Genomic DNA, 20,664 nt, shown 5'->3' on the forward strand with positions numbered 1-20,664 from the left:
ATTCACGATTTCTTCCAAGTTTCATGCTTCATTTATCTCTCTCTGAGATCAGTCTCCCCAGCGTTTGCCTCTGTCCGGGACGCTATCTCACGTCAGATCTTCAGGGAGGAGTCCGACATGTCCTGACGAGCAGATACGTCCCGGCACATCCTTTCCATGATACTCAAGACTCTCCAACTCCAGATAAACAGGTCAAGATGAACAGCTGTGCTCACAAGCTTTTCAAAGATAGAGTTCACAGTCTGCTGCTTAATTTCATTTCTGCATGAGGCTAATAAAACAATTTGTGAAACATTAGCGGAACTGGCTCTGCACTTAGCCCCTGAGATGGAAGGTAAGTCTTTTACCTGGTGAAATCCATATTCCTTCATACGACTGATAGAATCTGCCAACATTTGGTGAACGTTTCTTGAGGAACTGGAGGGCAACTAAAAATTAAATGAAACACATTGTTATGCCATTTAGAGCTGCAGTGCAATTCCAGAAGATAATCTGTTAATGCTTCCCTCATGTTGATGTTCCCAAATGCTGCCCCCCGCCAACTGGATCCACCCCTTTCCCACCAGCGAGTGAGCTCCTGAGCCCATCCTGACTGAGGGGGAAGGTATATGAAGCCCCAGCCTCTGAACTCAGTAGGGTTAGAGATGAATCACTGCCCAGCAGCCAGGAGCTGGTGCTTTGCTCATGTCTTGCTCCCAGCTGGCCCCAAGGTCCCTGGGATGACTTTAAGACATCAACACTCCTCCTTTCTCTCTCTTAATCCCTGCTCTATCACATCCCGTGTTTTAGGTCGGACCAGAGAAACGCCTTTGTTTCGGCCACTTAACTGCATTCACCTCTCTCCCCTTCTAGGGCTGGAGACATACCTGGAACACCCAGTGCCTGGGAGCCCTGCCCACCCTCCCTGCCCGCTCACATCCCCCCATCCCCCACCTTCCTCCACTTCCTAGTTCCGGATCTAGGCTTCTGCTGCTCTAGACGGATTTCCTAGGAGCCAGCTCCTGCCAATGGGGTTCCCAGTTCTGCTGCCTGGATTCCCTGGGACAATCCTGTGGGCCACCTGCCAACCCCTCTGGCTCAGTGACTGAGCTGGCTCAGCACACGGGGCGCCTCGTAAGACCAGGTCAGTTACACCGGCCCCCGTCACCTGGTCCCTGGCCTGAGTGCAGGCTGGGCCAAGGCCAGCATGGCAGCCATGTGACCTGTGTGGCCGATATTAGCCACCCTCAACCCACTGTACAACGACTCATGAGCCTTGTGCCTGAGGACTCCTTCCTGGATCCTGGCACAGATGAGAAATTGCCTGCAAAGTTTCAGCCAAAGGTCGGTACCAAGATTCAGCGTGGAGCACAGGGGATACTTTAGGGTCACTTCTATGCCAGGAAACGAACCAGCTTGGCTACCTCAATCCTGCCCCTGCAGTTAGGTGCCCATGTGAATAATTATCTCCAAAATAATACAGGCGATAACTGGTATTGGCCACTTCTATCCGGGCCCTTAAAACCTCCTTCACATGTGTCTCCAGGCCATTTCCCCCTTCTTTGGGCTGGAATGGTGATAGCAGTCATGCTACTAGAAAAACAGCAGAGCCTCCAAAGCCTGAGTCCTTGAACGGCTGTGTAGACCTGAGCCTTCCTGGACCAGAACACCCATCCTGGACATTACAAGGGAGAAAGATGAACTTCCATGATGTTTTGACCATTGCCTGTTTGTTCTATTCTATCTTAGCTGATAAAGCTGGCCACAGCAATCGCTGGCGGCCCTGGACTCCAGCTCTCTGCTGAGGTCATTTACTGATCACGGGAGTGCAGTCGATGCTGATTTCCCTGACAGCTGAGGGTCACTGGAGCCTGTCCTGCCCAGGCTCTGCATCAGAGCCTTAGTAAGTATCATCTTCACTGCCCACAACATTGCTGATGGAGGGGCAACACAACGCCCACTCTCAGGTGAAGGAACTGAATCTCAGAGGAGTTGTGTAGCTTTCTGGGGTCACACAGCCAGCCTGTGCCAGAGTTCATGCTTTTTCCACTGTATCAATATTGTCAGGATAGGGAAATGAGTTGCAGGTCAAAAGATTTCTTATACCTATTACTTGGCAAAGTAATGAATCCTATAGGTTTCCCAATTGCTACTTGCCATATTCTGTCTCATTTTTTCCTTATTCTGATATTATAAAAGGATATGTAGCTGCCCTGCATCTAAAGCAGAATAGGACAATAACCAGGTCCTCTACTGATGAACAGATTAGAACTCTTCCAACAGGTTTTGTATAAGTCTGTCTGTTCAAAAGTCCGAGATGGCTTTGAAGGGCTCAGGCTTTTGGTCTCTGAATACATTTCTACTATAAGAACTGTGAACTTTAAAAACAGGCTCACTCTCTGGGGCTTCCCTGGTGGCGCAGTGGTTGAGAGTCCGCCTGCCGATGCAGGGGACACGGGTTCGTGCCCCGGTCCGGGAGGATCCCACATGCCGTGGAGCGGCTGGGCCCGTGAGCCATGGCCGCTGAGCCTGCGCATCCGGAGCCTGTGCTCCGCAATGGGAGAGGCCACGGCAGTGAGAGGCCCGCGTACCGCAAAAAAAACAAACCAAACCAAACCAAAACAGGCTCACTCTCCCTTCCCTCAATGATATAAGATCTGTGGGGCACCATGTTGCAAAAAGCATGTTTCTTCTATGCTGAAAATTAGGAGCCAGGTGACTACACTCCACGGATACCTCCTCAAGTGCTGTAGACAATGCTGCAGCCCCTGCTTCTCCACTTATGTGTTTCAGAGGGACCTGGCCTTTTGCCACTAGCAGAGCTTTGGACCAAGGTTTCATCAGCAGCACCTCCACCACGATCAGCTCCTGATCAAACCCTTAGTTGTTTCCTGAATTAGCGTCAGGCTAATAGATTTCGGACATTGCTCTTCTAAGTCATATATCTCAAAGTGTGGTCTATTTTGTCAAGCATTTTCCCCCATCACTTGCCAATTACTGTCCTCTGCTTGGACGTAACACCTTCAACACACTGTACAAGTTATTCTTTGTCCCTTAGAAGTATTCCTTCAATGGAACTATCGATCTCATGTATACACACAGAAGGGTTTTCTCACCACTTGCTTTTTAAGAAATTACAATCTGGATTTTTTCCATCATCATCATGTGCCCTTTCTCACTAGCACTTTCAACATGCTCACTGCTTCTTCACTTGTCAGATATTACAGGGTCATCAATATTTTTAAAAGAGCTCAAATCTAAGCACAGATGCAGGAACAAGACAATTTTCAGGACCTGGTGTTGGGGGCTGAAGGGACCTCTGTGGCCGTCAGCACCGCCTACTGGTGCCGCTCAGGGTTGACAGCCTTTCCTTGTCTGAAGGTTTAGGTTTTGTTTTTAGCACATCAAAGCTCACAAGTTGGTTCTTGAGTAGATAAGATTTAGCATAAACAGCTGATTAATTTAACAACCACTCCAGAGATCAGTACTTCTATTCAAATCTTTCCATGTGTCCAAAACATATTGTCAACTCTAAAACTATTCACATGTACTGAGAACCACATTTATTAAAAATTCTCATTTTTTATAAGGGTGAGCGCAGATTCGCTCTTATTCCAAAACGTTAATATAATAAGAAGTTAATCAAGACTTGCATAGAGCAGTTCATTCAGATACACCTACATGGTTACAAATCCACAAAGCACACCATGTACAATGGAATAGACTGAAAGCAGTGTGAGCCAGATCTCCTTTACTAAAAAACAGCCAGATCCATGGCTCAAAAGTGATGATTCACAATGTCAATACCAGAAGGAGACAGCCTCAGGAATAGCACTCTGAGCATCCCAGCTCAAGGATGAAGAGGCGTCCTGAAGAGGGTGCCGGGCCCTCTCTGAAGCTTCCATACGACGCTGGGTTCCAGGGAATAGACTCTTGAGCTATTCCAATTTGCAACACAAGGAAGGTTGGAAAACTACCCACCTCCCTGCATAATTTTTTCTTACAAAGAACTTTCAAGTCCATGCATCATTTGACCTTCATATCAACACCATAAGGGTATCAAAGCAGGTATTATCCCTTTACCAAAAAGGTAAGGCGACCTGTTCATAGGTAGGAAAGCAGGGTCTGAAACCCTCTCCCTGCTCCTTCTGTGGGGTGTCCCGGAGAGAACATCTGTCTGCTCTCGTGCACAGAAGCCACGGCAGTCCCCTCCCACCTGCTGCATTACAGAGACTTCTGCAGCTGCTGAAGCCCTGTGGGCAGAGTTAAAGCTATCGTATCTTCTTCATATTTGTTTTATTTAAAAATGAAAACTGCCATGGAATATTTATGCAAAAGCTCCAAAAAAAGAGAGAGAAAACTTGGAAGCCAATGATATCACAAGCTAGTGGCCTTCCTGCAGACACCGAGTCAGAATGGCTCTCTCCAATCAATGTGGACCAAGGAGACCTGGGAGTGGAGCCCCTCCACAATGACCAAAGGATTTTATAAGTATATATAAATTACCATTAAACTTACAAGTATGGCCATTCACATCTATATAAGCAATGGGTAAACAAAAGACGCTGCCAGCAACATCAATATTATATGGTTACAAATTGTATTTCCTCCAGAGACTATGTGTCATGTGAGAATTATTCTAATTATATTCACTTTTTAAACTGGTTTGAAAAATGGTTCATTCTGGCTTCTAACCTAATATTCACTCTGTTTAAAAGTAGGACTGTATGATCAAACAAACGTCAAGAGCCTTTGGAATAAACAAGAAAGCTCCAGTGAACAGAACATTTTTAGTGCTTATATTTTAATGGTGAAGAAGAAAATGATGGATTAAGGCAGGGGTCCCCAAACCACAGGCTGCAGACCGCTAACGGTCCCTGGCCCGTTAGGAATCGGGCCGCACAGCAGGAGGTAAGCAGCGGGCGAGCGAGTGAAGCTGCATCTGCCGCTCCCCGCCGCTCCCTATCACCCGCATTCCCGCCTGAATCATCCCCCATCCACCCCCCATCCATGGAAAATTGTCTTCCATGAAACCGGTCCCTGGTGCCAAAAAGGCTGGGGACAGCTGAATTAAGGGGCTAAAATCAAGAGTTTACATTTGAAAGCAAACTGCTAGGTTAAGTATTGGCTCATCCTGATCTTACACCTCTTAAATCCGTGGTATTCCTTAACAGACTGATGGTCAGAATAGTAACCTCTGTGAGGGCAAAGATCACGTCAGCTTAATTAATTCACGATGCTTGGAGCCTCAGCAAAGAGAACAGTGACTGGGCACTTAGTAGGGCCTCAATAAGTATTTGGTGAATGAATGAACACACTATATATTCATGAACACGTTCTCAATCATTAAAAGATATTCAGTCTAGGGCTTCCCTGGCGGTGCAGTGGTTGAGAGTCCGCCTGCCGATGCAGGGGACATGGGTTCGTGCCCCGGTCTGGGAGGATCCCACATGCCGTGGAGCGGCTGGGCCCGTGAGCCATGGCCGCTGAGCCTGCGTGTCCGGAGCCTGTGCTCCGCAACGGGAGAGGCCACAGCAGTGAGAGGCCCGCGTACCGCAAAAAAAAAAAAAAAAAAAAAAAAAAAAAAAAAAAAGATATTCAGTCGAGTTTTAACACTAATAAGAGAGACTTAATTCAAATTCTCCAAAAATCGATGGCCTGTCCCCACACTTTGCTAACCAGGTCGCTGGAATAATCAGATTCCTATTTCTATTCTCAGCCACTTTAAGTGAAAAGGGAAGTTCCCAGTGATGACTATAATAGTAAGCTTTTGAGCATACTGGGGTTTAGCACTGTTTTTTTTTTTCTTTCTAAAATAGTGAGAGAGGCAGAATAATGAATCTGTGCTTTGATAAAGTGACAAAGAATAATAATATAGAGAAAGTGGAGATACTTTCCTAAGGCCAACTAGACTAACAGGATGAAAACGGGACATTCAATTTCACTGCTGAAAATATGTTGTGTGGTCCCTGTGGAGAGATTTTACTGAAACATGAACTAGGACAACGGAGAACTGAGGGAATCTCTTCCCCATTTCTCTAACGTTGTTCCTAGCTAAATCTATGCACAAAGACTACTGGAGAGTCCGACCTGAAAATACAGTGGACTCTAGTATGATGTGTAGCTTTATGGCACCTCTTTAAATAATGCATTAGTCTTTAGTGCCTGAGCTTATTCTGAGCAGAGCAGACCATGGAACTGTCATGCTGCATGAAGGTCTGTGCGCCGGCATCGCACCTCACCCACGACTCCTCCAAGCGATGTGCAAACAGCAGAACTGGGCAGTAACATCCTCAGGAAAGGCAATAATAGAACTAATAAGGGGTGTTAGGGGAAAGTGTTTCAGATATGAAAGAGTTTCAGAGGCCGCTCTTACAATTTCACCAGGGAGAATATGATCCATGAAGGAGAAAAGGAAGACAGCAAGAGAAATAAAGTAATTGTTAAATGTAAAGTTTAAGGATATTATAAATATATAAATATTTATATATTTATATAGCTGTAATATATATAAATATCAAGTATAAGGATAGTAACAGAGGATTGTTAGGAGAGTAGTCAAAGAGTCTTAAAAACATGGTTGATTTGGGAAGTCTTGACGTAACATAAAATAGGAGCCTAACAATAAATAATAATAGAAAATAGTATTTACATATATAATATTTTACTCACATCCAACCCAGTGATTTGTAGCTACTGTAACCTCCATTTTTCAGACCAGGAAACTGAGCCCCAGAAAGGTCAGCAAGGCCCCACAGGGTTCCATATTTCTCTTCCCAGCATGCTACTCCAGTGAGTCGGATAAATGAATCATCGCCAACATCACGTGCATCACACAAAATGAAGTCGTGTTACCAGCTTTGTAATGTACAACTCTCAACACCAGAACTGTTTTTCTCTTTTGTAATTCACTTTATATGAAGCTTTTAATATAACATACTACTTTTAAAACTCCAACAGCTTAAAAGGCTTTTAAGGGCTTACGATTCTGTGATTCTATCTTATATAAAATTTTATTCTACAAACTACCATGAAATTCTATTACAGTTACACAAAAACTACTGGGGTAATTGTGTAACGCTCTGATTGTGGCTCTTCTCTTGAATTAATAAAATGGGAACGGTTAATTCCTCGTCTGTTTTTACCTGGTATACGCAATACTTTCATCTCTCACAAAAATAATACTGAAATGCTTCCTTCATGTATACTAGGAGAGAATATACATCAAGAGACAAACGGTTACTGGTTTGGGATTATCTCTCTTTCTTTCTTCACATTCAACTCAACCCTCAAAATTCCACTTGCATTTCAAGAATACATTTCCCCTTCTCTTTGCAGTGGTTTCCTCTTTATTAGTGTGACCCGTACTCCCTCTGAGGGACTGGCGACATGTCTGTCTGCAGACAAGAGCCAGCCGTCCCGCGATGGCTCCACCAGGCCCTGGCACAGGGCGTCTACCCCTCGGTGGGGGGCAGGGTTCTCCACCCGCCTCCTCCCCTAGGTTAAGTCACCTAAGGAGCTGTGCTCTAACACTGCTTTTCACTCTCAATAGAGAGCCTGTGCCACATAGAACCCCAAACTTTGGTTGCTATGTAGAAGCACCTCGAGATGAATAAGGGTCCAAAAGCAGCAATCAAGCATATTCTTTTCCATTCTCTTCAAGTGGTCTGATCTCAGTATCTTGCTTTTGAATCTCTCCTTTATGAAGGCAAACCATCAAAATCCAGTTTTAGAGAACTGCTGGCTTCTGAGTAGACGGCAAGCTTAACAGTTTCAGTCTGGAAGGGATGAAGGAGGTGAGGAGGAAGGAAAACCTAAGTGGAAGCCTTCCACTGTGTCTGAAAATCATTATCCAGGTGCTCCTTCGCTGCTCTCTACCGAAGGGAACATAACGCTACGAGTTAGAGTAACACCTAAAAACACAACTGAACACTACCACAGTTTCAGTGTCAACTTTACGATTAAAATGCACATTTCAGTGGCATGTTTTTGTTCTCAGTTGTTATAGTGACATGACAGATGTAAAAGCAGGTACCAGAGCCTCGGGGCAGTGTGGGAGGTGTGTGTGTGTGTGTGTGTGTGTGTGTGTGCGCGCACGGTAGAGGTGGAGAGGTGAGAGGTCTCATCTCTAGCTCTATTTGGTTAAAGATACTATGTATGACGGGGAAGACTCTCGCTCAAGGGTTTTTAATCTGCTAGCTTCAAGGTCTTTTTGGGGTTTTTTTGAATGCTCTGAATTCCAAATGTTTGCATTCTAGTTTTTTTTTAATCTCCTGGTTTGCAATGTGGTCCACTTTGAAGGCCATTTCTGTTAAAAACAAGTAATTCTCTGGAAATAAAAATCTAAACGTGAGCAGATAGTTTTATCCAAGGTCCCCTTTGGGGCAAGGACAGTCAGTCTACTGAAGAATGAGTCCCCAGCCTACAAATCACCTGACACAGAGACACACAAGGGCTTATCTTTTTTCTTTTTTTTTTTTTGCGGTACACGGGCCTCTCACTGTTGTGGCCTCTCCCGTTGCGGAGCACAGGTTCCGCACGCGCAGGCTCAGCGGCCATGGCTCACGGGCTGAGCCGCTCCGCGGCACGTGGGATCCTCCCTGACCGGGGCACGAACCCGCGTCCCCTGCATCGGCAGGCGGACTCTCAACCACTGCGCCACCAGGGAAGCCCAAGGGCTTATCTTTTAAGTAGCATCCAACCCAGCACCCTCAAACCTGTTCTTTTCCCTCCCAAATTCTCCTGCGGGAAGGGGTTAAACACTGACTGCTTTTGGAGCGCTGTCCACGCCAAGGGTCCCTAAGGATCTCTGCTCAGCAGAGGGGTACTCCTAGTTCTTACCCAGACTCCCCCAGGGAGGGGCGCCTGCTCACACAGTGCCTCGTCTGTCCTCTTCTCTGGCTCTTATTAACTCTCATCAGACTTGTCTCTGCCTGGGAATGGCCTCTGCTTCCCAACCTGCATGTCTCAGAACATGGCTGGGTGACAGCTAAATTCTCATATTTACCATCACCTCCCATTCAGGGACAGGCTCCCAGCAACCCTGTTTGCTGTGATCCACTGAGAACCAGAACACTCTCACTAGATATGAAGCAGAACATCATTTCTGAGCCTCCCAAGTGCTACCACGGCTGCCCAAAACAAGGAAAGGGCAGGTATTCTGTAGAGGGCAACAGCTTCCAGAAAAGAAGCCATGCAGGCAGCTCTAATCTAGGGATCATTTCTGTCTCCTCAGATTGCACCAGCCTCCCCCTGCCTCCACCTCCTCCTCTGAAAAATGAAAAGGACCCAGCCCGGGCTCGTGGTAAGAATAGCACCTCATAACTGAAGGACTTCAGGGGCAATGCCTGCTGTTTCCATCAGATGATACTAGGCAAGCAACCTCATAAATTTTTTTCAGCTTCCTTTGTAAAGAAACAATGTTGCTAAATTAATCCCTATTGTATAGAGGGAACTGATTCCGGTAGGATGGGGCCGCCGGTCACAGAGCTGCTTCTAAGGATAGAAACCTCCATTCCCAGACTAGAGGTATTCTATGTCAGCTGCACTGTTTAAAGGTACCTGGTGCTTAACTGGGCAGTCTTACTTTTGGTTATCCATTTGTTAAAATGAAAATTTTAAGTGAACATAAATATATAAGAAATATTTTGTAAAGATTATCCTCAGTGTGTAAAAAGATGCTGAGACTGGACCCCAAGTTTTCCAAACCCTGAGGCAGGCATCAAATAACTCTTCTCAAATCCCCCAGGTTTGCTTCTTGTGGATCTAAGGGTTAAGCAGAAATTCTCTACCCTTAGAATTGGGACAAATCTTTCACTAGAAAAGATCTCCTTGGATGAAGCCATCTGCCAATGAAGATATAAATCATTGTTACATTGGTATAAAATAATCCAAATGCAAACCTAAAGATAGGGCTGGGGCTTCCCTGGTGGCACAGTGGTTGAGAGTCTGCCTGCCGATGCAGGGGACACGGGTTCGTGCCCCGGTCCGGGAAGATCCCACATACCACGGAGCGGCTAGGCCCGTGAGCCATGGCCGCTGAGCCTGCGCGTCCAGAGCCCATGCTCCGCAACGGGAGAGGCCACAACAGTGAGAGGCCCGCGTATTGCAAAAACAAACAAACAAACAAATAAATAAATAAATAAAAAAGATTGGGCTGTTTACTGTTCTGGTTCCATGGAGTGAAGGGTACAGGTCTCTACAATTTTTTATATGTGAGAAGATTAAGTAGACCCAGGTGGGTCAAGAGGTATAGTTTCCAATCTGGGGGTGGAGGGCTGTGGTGAAAAGCTGAGGACAGGCTATAGCCAATTGACTAAGGAAGACATGATATGCACTTTATTTCCGGAAATGGGGCTGGTTAACCTCGGCCCTGTACTGCTGGGCCTGGACCTCACACCCCTGCCTAATTCCTGCTTGGATGTGAAAGTCCAGCTCTGGTGATGTGATTTTTCCAGTGAAGCCGCATGGAAACCCTCCTTAACAGCCATAAAGACATGAGAAAATATTCGCTTTCAGGCCACACAGGCCTGGGTGTTGTTTAGGATCACCTTCATTTACAGCTGGAAGGCTAGGAGGAGTCATCTCAGCAAATAGATTCCGTCTCTAGCGCTCGCTCCCGGGACTGAGCACGGAGACATACGCAAGGGCACAAGTGCCCTGGGTCGGGGGAAGGAGAGCTGCGATCCATTAGTGATGTCTGCCCAGGTGTAGGTGCGTAAGAGGTCTTATGCTTTGTGTCTACATACCTTTTAAAAGCCTCTCATTTTATAGATAAGAAAAAAGGAAATCTTTCAGACACAGAGTGAGAATGAAAGCCCAGTTCTTCTGACTACATTTACCATGCTTGCTCTCATTATGTTACCACAGAGCAAAAACCTACCATAAGTCCACAATCCCTTATTAACAATTCTGAAATCCAACAAGCTCTGAACGTACATAACTCATATTGAGGGGAAAATCTGACTTGGACTAACATGAGATCATTTATAGTGTTTACAGTAACTGATTGCAAAGTGTAACCAAACCCTGCCGGGGACACTATGTATTATACAGTATATACATAGCATTTCTTTTATAAAATCTGAAAAAATCTGAAATCTGAAACACATCTGGCCCAGGGGTTTGGATAAGGGAGGGCAGGCCAGTGGTGCTGAGTCCACCGCCTACAGGGTGTGGCAGGTAGAGTAGCCTCCAAATGTCTACACCCTCATCCCCCGGAACCTGTGTCTGTGTTATGTTACACAGGAAGTTTGCAGGTATTCATTATAAGCTATAGACCTTAAAATAGGGAGACTTTCCTGGATTGTTCTATTGGCCTCAGCTAATCACATAAGCCCTTAAAAGCAGAGAACTTTCTCCAGCAGGAGTCCGAGAGATGCAGCAGAAGGTCAAGTCTAGAATCTTAGCATCTCTCTAAATTCTAAGCAGGAGAGAGACTCCACCTGCCTCTGCGGGAGGGGCCACACTGGCGGCACGAGAAGGCAGGCAGGCAGCCCCAGGACTGTCCCCAGGCTGATAAGGCTCAAGGTGGCTCATTCGCCATGACCTGAATAAGCATGGAAACAATTCTTTCCCGAAGCTTCCAGATAAGATCCCTTCTCAGCCAACACCTCGATTTCTGCCTCGTGAGAATGGAAGACCCAGCCAAGCCATGTCAGATTTCTGACCTGGGGGCTATGAGATAACAAGTGGGTATTAAGTTCATAGTAATTTGCTACGGCAGCAACACAAAACTAAACAGGACAAGCCTGATTCCTCCGCCATGATACAGCCTCTAGACAGCCTCCCAAAGCGCCTTCCCCATGTCCCAGCCAAGCCCTGCCTGGGTCAGGCCGCTCCCTCCCTGGACCGGCTCAAGGTGCTTTCACTCACTTTCCACTGACACCCTGCTGGCCCCCAGGCCTCCCTTGGCCAGTCCCGCCCTCCCTGGCCAGCCCCGCCCTCCCTGGTAAGCCCCGCCCCCGGGAAAGCCCCGCCCCCCCAGGCCAGCCCCTCTTTCGCCCGGCCAGCCCCACCCTCCCCACCAGGAACTTGACTCTGTCCGGCCTCACTGGGTGCAGTGCTTTCCAGGGGGTGTCCCTTCTTTCTCCCAAGTCCTGAGACACCAAGACCCAGTCGGGTGCCTCCCTTATGGCCCCGTAATGCCTATCACTACACGTAAGGAGCCCCCGACAAGCCTTAGCTCACGGAAGGACCGATCCACCTCAGTCGGCCTCACCGTGCAGGGTGCTCGCAGGGCAGGCCGGGTGTAGGACACTGTCACGCAGACCAGGCAAGGCTTCGCGTGTTTCTGGCTAAGATAACCCCTTGGAGTTGTAGTGGGATCTGCAGTTTTCCAAGCATTTCCAAACATATTATCTCATGTAATTTTTACAAAATAAACCACGAGATAAAACAAGGCAGGTATTTTTAATTCCCAGTTGTTACAGGTGAGAAGACAGAGGCTCTGAAAGTTCTGAGGTTTGTCCACTAGCCCACGGGAGAAACCCTGCCGCACAGACTCAGTGCTGCCACGCGCAGGGCAAACGCAACTCTGAGAATCTGGCCAAGGCAGCGGCAGGGCCACAGCGCGAGCTCTGGGGACGCTGCCGTGGATCCGCCCTGGCAGGGGTCCAGGCAGTTAGATCTCATTGCGTCTGTTTCTCCGCTCTCCTCTTTCTCTTTTTCCATGTTTTCTTACAGAAGAAAAGTCTACTGTTTAATTTGAAAGCCAACAGTATCTGGGTCTAAAGCACTCCTGCTTTGGGGGCACAAAAGCAAAACCTCTCTTGCCAGCAGTGTGATGGTGACGATGCAGCCATGATAGCATCCCCGGGGCAGACGAGATGGCCCAGCTCTTCCTCTAACACAGGCTCTGCACAAGCCACTGCTCTTGCCTCCTCCCCTCGGAGAACAGACCCTGTTTCACGCCTCCGACGGCTGCTGTGAGGCTGGAGTGAGACGGCGCATCTAAGTCATTTGGCAACTGTCCAGGGATGCGTGCGCGTGAAGAGTCAGATTCCTCCCCCTCGCCGCGATCACCCCGGTTACCCGCACGAAAGCAAATCTGCCTTTTCACCAAAGACTATCCCAGGCTCCTGGCTATGCTCTTAGGATGTGCTGTTTTCTCCTCTTGAAGCTGGCCTTGGCATTCTTTTAAGCTGATTTCATCTTGTTCAAAATATGAGTGGGTAAAGAGGAAGGATAATGAAGGAATAACTGTGGGATTGGCCCCCAAGTCCTACACAGGCCCAAAGGGGTCCCTGACTACATGTTCTCCTCCACTCACCAGATAATCAGAGCAGAGCTGAAAACACACTGGCTGATACAAATGCAGAAACCCAGTCCGCGCTTATACCCCAGTTAAAGCATTAACTAAGAAGCACCACCTCCTATGAGTGACTGACTCTTACACAAGTGCTTCCATGATGCTGAAGGCACATCAACACTTGGGTTGAATTTAACTTTTATCTCTTCTTCATAGCCCTTCAGAGATTTTAGATCAGACCAGTAAGGAGTGCTTTCAGATTCAGGTCCGGAGAACTTTCTGAGCATATGGGGCACATTTTCTGGTGATGATCTGTCATGTGGAAATTCATTCCAAGTCCAACAAGACCATTTTATTTTAGTAAATCTATAGCTGATTTTCCTTGAATACTTTTTATAATTCTGGAAAATTGATGGCTCTTTAAATCCTCCCATGGTTATTCAGATAAGCATTATGATCACTAACGTCAATAAAAATGGCTTGATGATTTTTCCTTTTAATATACTTTAGGCCTTGTGTAGACAATGCAATTTTAAAGACATGACAATATCCTTCTAGATACTATGGTTAAATTATGGCCGAAACACAGAAATCTTTACAGCGCAAGCCTGGATTGCATTTGGAAACATGCACTGGGTGACTTCCAAAGCTCCTGCCTTGGTTTCTCACTAGAGTTCTTGTCCAAGGAGCAGATCTGGAGAAGACAATGAATCTGTTTTAAGTACATCAAAGTTATGATGGGAGTGGAAGCTCAAGTAGATATACAAAAATGAGGACTTTCTGAGATATGGGGGGCAAATCAATCTCTCTTTGGCCATTAGCTTGTTCATCTGTACAAAAGAAATCATATTTGCATTGTGTTGTAAAATGAACTGAATCCATGAGGAAAAGCTTTGTGAACGCCAAGTCAAACTGTGTGTGTTTTATTCTTTTGTATAAAATCAACTTACATCTCCACCTGGAGGAGCATGACAAGTCCTTGATGTTTCTAAACCAGACTCATCTTCTTTAAAACCAGCAACTGCTCCAGCAGTTCGTTCCTGTTTATACTGATGACACACCCACACCCCCAGGCATCCAACCTTGGAAAGCTGGGCTGTGCTAGAAACCTCACTCCCCTGCCCACTGGGATGCCCGATCAGTTCCTTTCAAAATATGAATCTGCTTAGGTCAGCCCCTTGCTCAAAAATCACTGACAATTTCCAGCTGTTCTCGCACAAAGGGTCAGAACACGTAAGTCGCCCCCAAGACCCTGTCCTGCCTGGCCTTGCCCAGCCCCTCACTCTGTCATTCCCTCTGCATTCCAGCCACACAGCCCTGCCCAACTGTCCCTTGCTGGAACCTCTAGCCCCAGGTAGCCTCTGTGGTCACCTCCAGCTCTGAGTCCCCTGCAAAGCCATTATGCACGCCCCGGTAATGCTCACGTCCTGGGGTGAGAGAGGCACAGAAACATACCCCAGTCCTGGAGCACTGCCATCGTTTGAAATGACATTTTATGTGAAGTCTTTCCCTGCTTCCCCAACTACGAAATTCACGACAGCAGTGATTCTATTTTCACGCCTGTGTTATCATCTCAAGCCTAGCACATAACGGGGACTTGTTCATCACGTGAGTAAATCCATCAATCTTGGCATCTTCTCCTCAACGTACCTCCCACTTAACAGCCTCCAAGAGGTAAAGAGCACACACGGCGTCATAGAGCCAGAGACCTAACGGAAGCCACACAGCTGCAAAGCCCCCGTTAGTTCTCAGGGTAATTAAATTGTCGGCAGAAGAAACACTTCACCATATAGTTTCACTATTCGCCCAAACCCTAATCCAAGCCGCACATGACGTTGGAGCTTTTTAAACCACCTGACCTAAGAGAAGTCATCCTAGTTCTGAGTTTAGAATGCTGTTGCGTTGAGGCAACAGCTTTTCCACAATCCCAGGCAGAACCTACGAAGCCAAGAGACACTGATGCTTTGTCCTCAACAGAAGGGGAGACCCAATGGGACATATCTAGGTCCCGGAGGTGCCCGTGTTACAGGCAGGCCCAGCAAACCGCAGCCCGAGCACCAGACCCGGCCCCCACCGTCCTGGTGAGTAAGTGGCCACAGCCTGTGCACACCTGCGAAAGAGGCCACAGGGCCCAAGAAGCTCCATGGCCCACCACCTGGCCCTTCAAGGAGGAGTCTGCCGAGCCATTAGAGAAGGCACACAACACGGAAAAATCACCCCGGGAATGTCTTAAAATGCACAGTTTTATATCTAGAGTTCTTTCCTCACACCTTCTCCCGTGGAAAAGGGTGCCTTATACTGTTTGCGAAAAAGCAGGTGAGACAACCCCCCGAATCTCCCAACAAGGGATAACAGCAGGGCCTTCAGGCTGGGAGGGATTTGTCCCAGAAAAGCCAGTTTAGGATCCTGACTCTCAGTGGCCCCAATACCTTCATCTCCCCCGTCACAAAATTCCGCACAGTTACAGACAGGAAAGACTCACGGGCGTTTTCTCCTCTTCTCGGGGTGAAGCTGGCCCGCGGCCGCGCCCGTGTCCCCCCTCTTCTGCCGCCTTCTCACACACGCTCCGAGGCTCCCGGTCGCCTGGTGCCCGCACATCGGAGGAGTGTGACTTTGGTTTCAAGGTGCTGGTGAATTCTCTGGACTGAGTTTTTCTGAAGAGAAACAAATGTGGAATCATCAAAAACAGCCTTCAACAAAGACAGCTTTCCCAAAGTAGAGGTCTGCATTCAAATTACGTGGAAACCAGTAACGGGTACCATTTACTGAGCGCTGATGGTAGGCCGAGCCCTTTGCTAGGTATTTAAAGACATTAACTTAATCCTCATAAGAACCCTGCGAGGAAGGCGCTGTTATCCTTGCTTTGCTGTAAGAGGCTCAAAATAATGGTATCACTCATCCGAGGCCACGCAGCAGCCAGGACTGAAACCCAGGTCTGCCCGGCTCCTGGTTCAGAAGCTAAACAGCCAGAGCACATAGCCTTTGTGTCATCAGCAGCAGAGAGTCCCTTTCTCTCTGTGTGCCCACTTACGGCTGTCAAGTCACAGGACTGCGGCACGGAAGAGAGGCCCACGTGTCTGTTCCCATTTCCCCGCTCGCACGGGGCTGCCAACACTTCGCAGAGGCCACCCTGGCGCCCAGCACAGGGGACCCATCCCCTGCCTCACTGCTCCCACCCAAGCTACCTTCCTGTCTCTGCAGTTGATTATGTCGCTTCCTCGTTCACCACCTCCTCACTGTCACAGAATAAGGTCCAAGCTCCTAAACCTGGCCTTCCAGGCGCTTCAGAGCACGGCCCCCCTCACCGCTGTGCACCCCAAACAGGCAAAAGGACTCACCATCACCCAAAGCACCATACATGCTCCATCAAGCGGTCTTGATGAACCCTCTGCCTGCATTGTCCTACCTGACCTTCTGTAGCTGGAAAACTACTTACCTGTCAAGGTTCACCGCCGTGGATCAGGACGATGGGCCCGGGGAACCCTCTGCCTGGCCTTAGTCCCAGCGCACACCACAGCCCGTGTGTCTGCCTGTTTCTCCTCCTGGACTACAAGCTCCTGGCCCATCCCCGAGCTCCCAGCACCCAGCACAGACAAGCACCCTCGGGCCCGCTTCCTCCAGGGCCCCCGGAGCCTGAAGCCCGAAGGGTCCCCGCGCCTCACCCCCTCCCACAGCTGCACTGTTCCAGCGCGAGGCTAGGGAAGCCCGGGGTCACCGGGGAACCACCCCCACGCCCAAGCGGGAAAGCGAAACGGCCGACACGGTGGCGCTGTGAAAATGAAGGGAAGTCTGAAGGAACGTTCCAGAAACTGGGAGTCACTGTGCGTCCTCAAGTCCCACCTGGCCCCCCACCGGGTCTGAGAGCGAGAGGCCTCGCAGCCCTGTTGTGTGGCGCCTGGCCAGTCCCTCACGGGCCTGCGGGTTCGTACCTGAGCTCCCGCACCTCCTGCCCCGCCTTCAGCCGTGCCCTCTGGGCAAGGATCTCATCACAGAGCGCGTCGTAGGGTTTATCGAGGTGGTGCTCACCCATCACCCACACCCAGACTTCCTCGTCGGCTCCCAGTTTCCAATGAACCGATTTGCCGTTGTCTGCAGGCAAAACAGAATTTGGATGAACAAGTATCTTTAGCCACGGGTTAGGATGTTTTCCATCATTAAAGTATTTGCAAGTCAGATGGGGCAAAGCCCGTCCAACCTACTCAGAATGAGCAGCATTCCCAGGGCAGCGTCAGTGGCTGCAGCATGTTTGTTTGAAAAGATGACGTATGTGGTGCCCCTTTTCTAAGTGAAGGCGCGAGATGGGAAGAAAGCAGGCGTTGTCTGAATTATCTTTAGGGTAACAAAGCAGCATCAGGCACCAGAACATCTACAGCCTAAGAATCTCCCTGCAACCCGGCTGCTCCAGGGCTTGGGGTGTCCACTACATTTCTAGGTTTCATTGCTGAGCACAAGGCAAACACTTGAGAGTCAGACCGGCTTTAGTCTAAATCCTAGCCCTGCCACTTAGCTGTGTGACTTGGACAAATTATTTAATCTCCCTAAGCCTCAGTTTTCTTATCTGCAAAATGGGAATGCTAACATCTACTCAGGAGGATGGCTGTGGGGAGGCGGCGACAGCCGCGCAGGCAGGTCCCCAGGTGTCGGACACACAACACGTGACGGGCTCACAGGAGAGGCTGGCGCCACCGTCCCTCTGAGCTGTTGACAGACGGATGTGCCCAGCTCAGAGACTCGGGCCAGCCCCTGAGAGATGACACGCCCGAAGTGTGAGACGCGGGGAAGCTACTTGAATAACCGAGCTCACGCCTGCTCCCAGCAGGGGTTGTGTTACATTCTCTCTAGTTCCTGCTCCTGAGCTGCGGCCACACAGGTCATGTTCCCTGAAACCTGGGACGGTGGACCATTCCCAGGAGAGGGGGTGGGCAGTCCTCAACCTGAAGGCCCCAGAGGGGACTCACCAGGGCTATCATGGTCCACGGCTGGTCAAGATGCCTGGGCCTGAGGACCCACCCTAGCCAGTGGTGTTGAGTGTGTGACATGGGCAGCTGCTGGCAAGCAGGCCGGGCCGTGGCCATGTCACAGGAAGTAGAGGACGGTTTCCAGTGAAAGCAACTCTGTCCAACGCGCTGTGGACTCAGGACACATTAACAAAGCAGCTGCTCAAGGCCAGGCTTGCTCTTTCTTTGGGCACCTTCCACCTTCCTCAGGGCCACAGAGATGTTCTGGGGACAGTGCTCTAAAGAGGATATTTGAGGGGGGCAGGGTCACAGTCTTCTCCACAACAGGAGCCAAACACTCTGTGCTCACAGGTGGAGCAGGTGTGAGGGAGGGTCAGTCCCAGGTGAGCCCTGGGGGTTGGGGGCCGGGGGAGGCCCAGCCAGCTCTGGCTCTTTTGAGGAAATGCCCGCTGGTTCATTAACTGTGGAAAGCTGGCAGACCTCACAGAACCCCTTTATTACCTCTCTAGGGCAGCTAAAAATATTTTCACTAGGCCCACCTCTCAACCTTCACCTAAGGAACCGTCTAACCGCCAGTTTTGGCAGCAGGAGGAAGGTGGCTGCAGAGGAGAGAGGCCAAGAGCCAGGGGACGCAGGAGGGGACCAGGGGTCCCCACAGCCCTGCTCAGGAGAGCGACCCACGCTGCCCCCCGAGCCGTGTCCCCTTGAGAGCACAGTGGGCATGGGCGGGGGATGGGCGGGGGCATGACTCTCGGAGGGGAGGGCCCTGCTCTGGGGGGACCGAAATCCCAGAGACCCTGTGAACACAGGAGGGCCTCAGAAAGGAAAGGGAGGGGCAGCAAAGGAGAGGACCGAGTGCTGACGCCTCTGAAGGAGGGGGGGTGACGGTAAAGAGGCAGAGGCTTTGGGGCAGGAGGAAAGGGGATTAGATAGGACGTGTCAGATGTAGCGGCCCTGACAGAGGTCCCTGCTCCGAAGACACTGGGGTCCTCCAGGGGGCCCACACAGCTCCCTGAACCCAGGGAGGGGGAACCATTCCAGTAAGGTGAGGGTCGGCCTGGTGCCCTCTGCTTCGTACCAAGACAGGGGGGCTAGCAGGGCCTCTGTGTAGCTCCTCCCACAAAACCCTACTGCGTTCCTAACGCTGGCAGGATGCAGAGCTGGGTGCTGCGGAGATGTGGGGTGAAACCTCCTCCTGCAGGTCACCCAGAGCCTGGGAGAGAAAAAGTAGGGTGGTAGGTCACTGACTTAATGGACTTAATGGATTTCACTGCGTATCTGCTATGTGCCAGGCCCTGAGGCAGACACGCGTGAACACTTACAAACAAGACAGACCAGTCCCTCCTTCTAGCTGGGGGAGGCAGGTGCTGACCAACTAGTTACCTAGAAAACTCGCAGTAACTAGGGAGGGGTGTTGAAGTGCTGCGGGACGTGTGGAGGGCCGGGGACATACACTGTAACCACGAGAGATTTAATCCATCGAGGATTCGGAGGACGGAGGGTGCTTCAGAAGCACAGGGAAGAAATAAGAAGTCCTTTGTGTTCAGTGTGGGGGGATGGATATGGAATCTGGACAGAGAACAGGGGTGGGTTTGGTGCTGGACACAAGAAACAGCATGACCAAGATCAGAGAAGGGAATCAACACGGGGCCATGGGGAACAAGGGTCTCCGCCAGAGCCGACAGGCTTTAGAAGCCACCTGGCCGTGGGCTGAGGATCATGCAGGGGGAGCAGCTGGCCACCTGGCACAGGTCCCAGACACCAGGCTGAAGGGTTTAAATGTAGGCCCTGTGTTGCATAAAGCCAGAAAGTGGTACTAAAATCCCAGTGCTTCTACCAACTCTTTACGTGACCATGTATACATCACAATATTTCTCCGCGCCAGAGTTCCCTCTTTGATAAAACAGAGGTAATGAGTCTGAACTCACAGGCCTGTCACATGACGAGTGCTCAAAAAGCATTAGCTCCATGTTCTCGGTCTGAGTGACCAAGCAAGAGTCCACACCTGTAAGACATGACACCATAAAACTCCTAGAAGAGAACATAGGCAAAACCTCCTCTGACATAAATTGTACCAATGTTTTCTTAGGTCAGCCTCCCAAGGCAAAAGAAATAAAAGCAAAAAATAAACAAATGGGACCTAACCAAATGTATAAGCTTTTGCACAGTAAAGGAAACCATCAACAAAATGAAAAAACAACCTATGGAATGGGAGAAAATATTTGCAAGTGATACAAACAACAAGGGGTTAATATTCAAAATATACAGACAGCTCATAGAACTCAATATCAAAAAAATAAACAACCCAATCAAAAAAGGAGCAGAAAACCTAAACAGATGTTTTTCTAAAAAAGGCATACAGATGGTCAAGAGGCACATGAAAAGATGCTCAACTTCGCTAACTATTAGAGAAATGCAAATCAACCACAATAAGCTACCAACTCACACCAGTCAGAATGGCCATCATCAAAAAGTCCA

General features: G+C 49.0%; 1 protein-coding gene across 2 annotated transcripts in view; it reads right to left on the reverse strand.

Annotated features, from left to right (window-relative positions):
- Window positions 1-20,664, reverse strand: part of SH2D4A (SH2 domain containing 4A) — a 57,259-nt gene that overhangs the window by 23,438 nt on the left and 13,157 nt on the right. The window contains exons 2-4 of one of the 2 annotated variants that reach the window (XM_060086034.1): window positions 17,158-17,317; window positions 15,711-15,882; window positions 348-428 (exon numbers count right to left, since the gene is read on the reverse strand). In XM_060086034.1, the coding sequence (XP_059942017.1) occupies window positions 348-428; window positions 15,711-15,882; window positions 17,158-17,317 (413 nt within the window). The remainder of the gene's footprint in view (window positions 1-347; window positions 429-15,710; window positions 15,883-17,157; window positions 17,318-20,664) is intronic. The other variant, XM_060086035.1, reaches the window with a different exon arrangement.

The sequence above is a fragment of the Mesoplodon densirostris genome, chromosome 20 (assembly GCF_025265405.1).
Source record: "Mesoplodon densirostris isolate mMesDen1 chromosome 20, mMesDen1 primary haplotype, whole genome shotgun sequence".
NCBI lineage: Eukaryota > Metazoa > Chordata > Mammalia > Artiodactyla > Ziphiidae > Mesoplodon > Mesoplodon densirostris.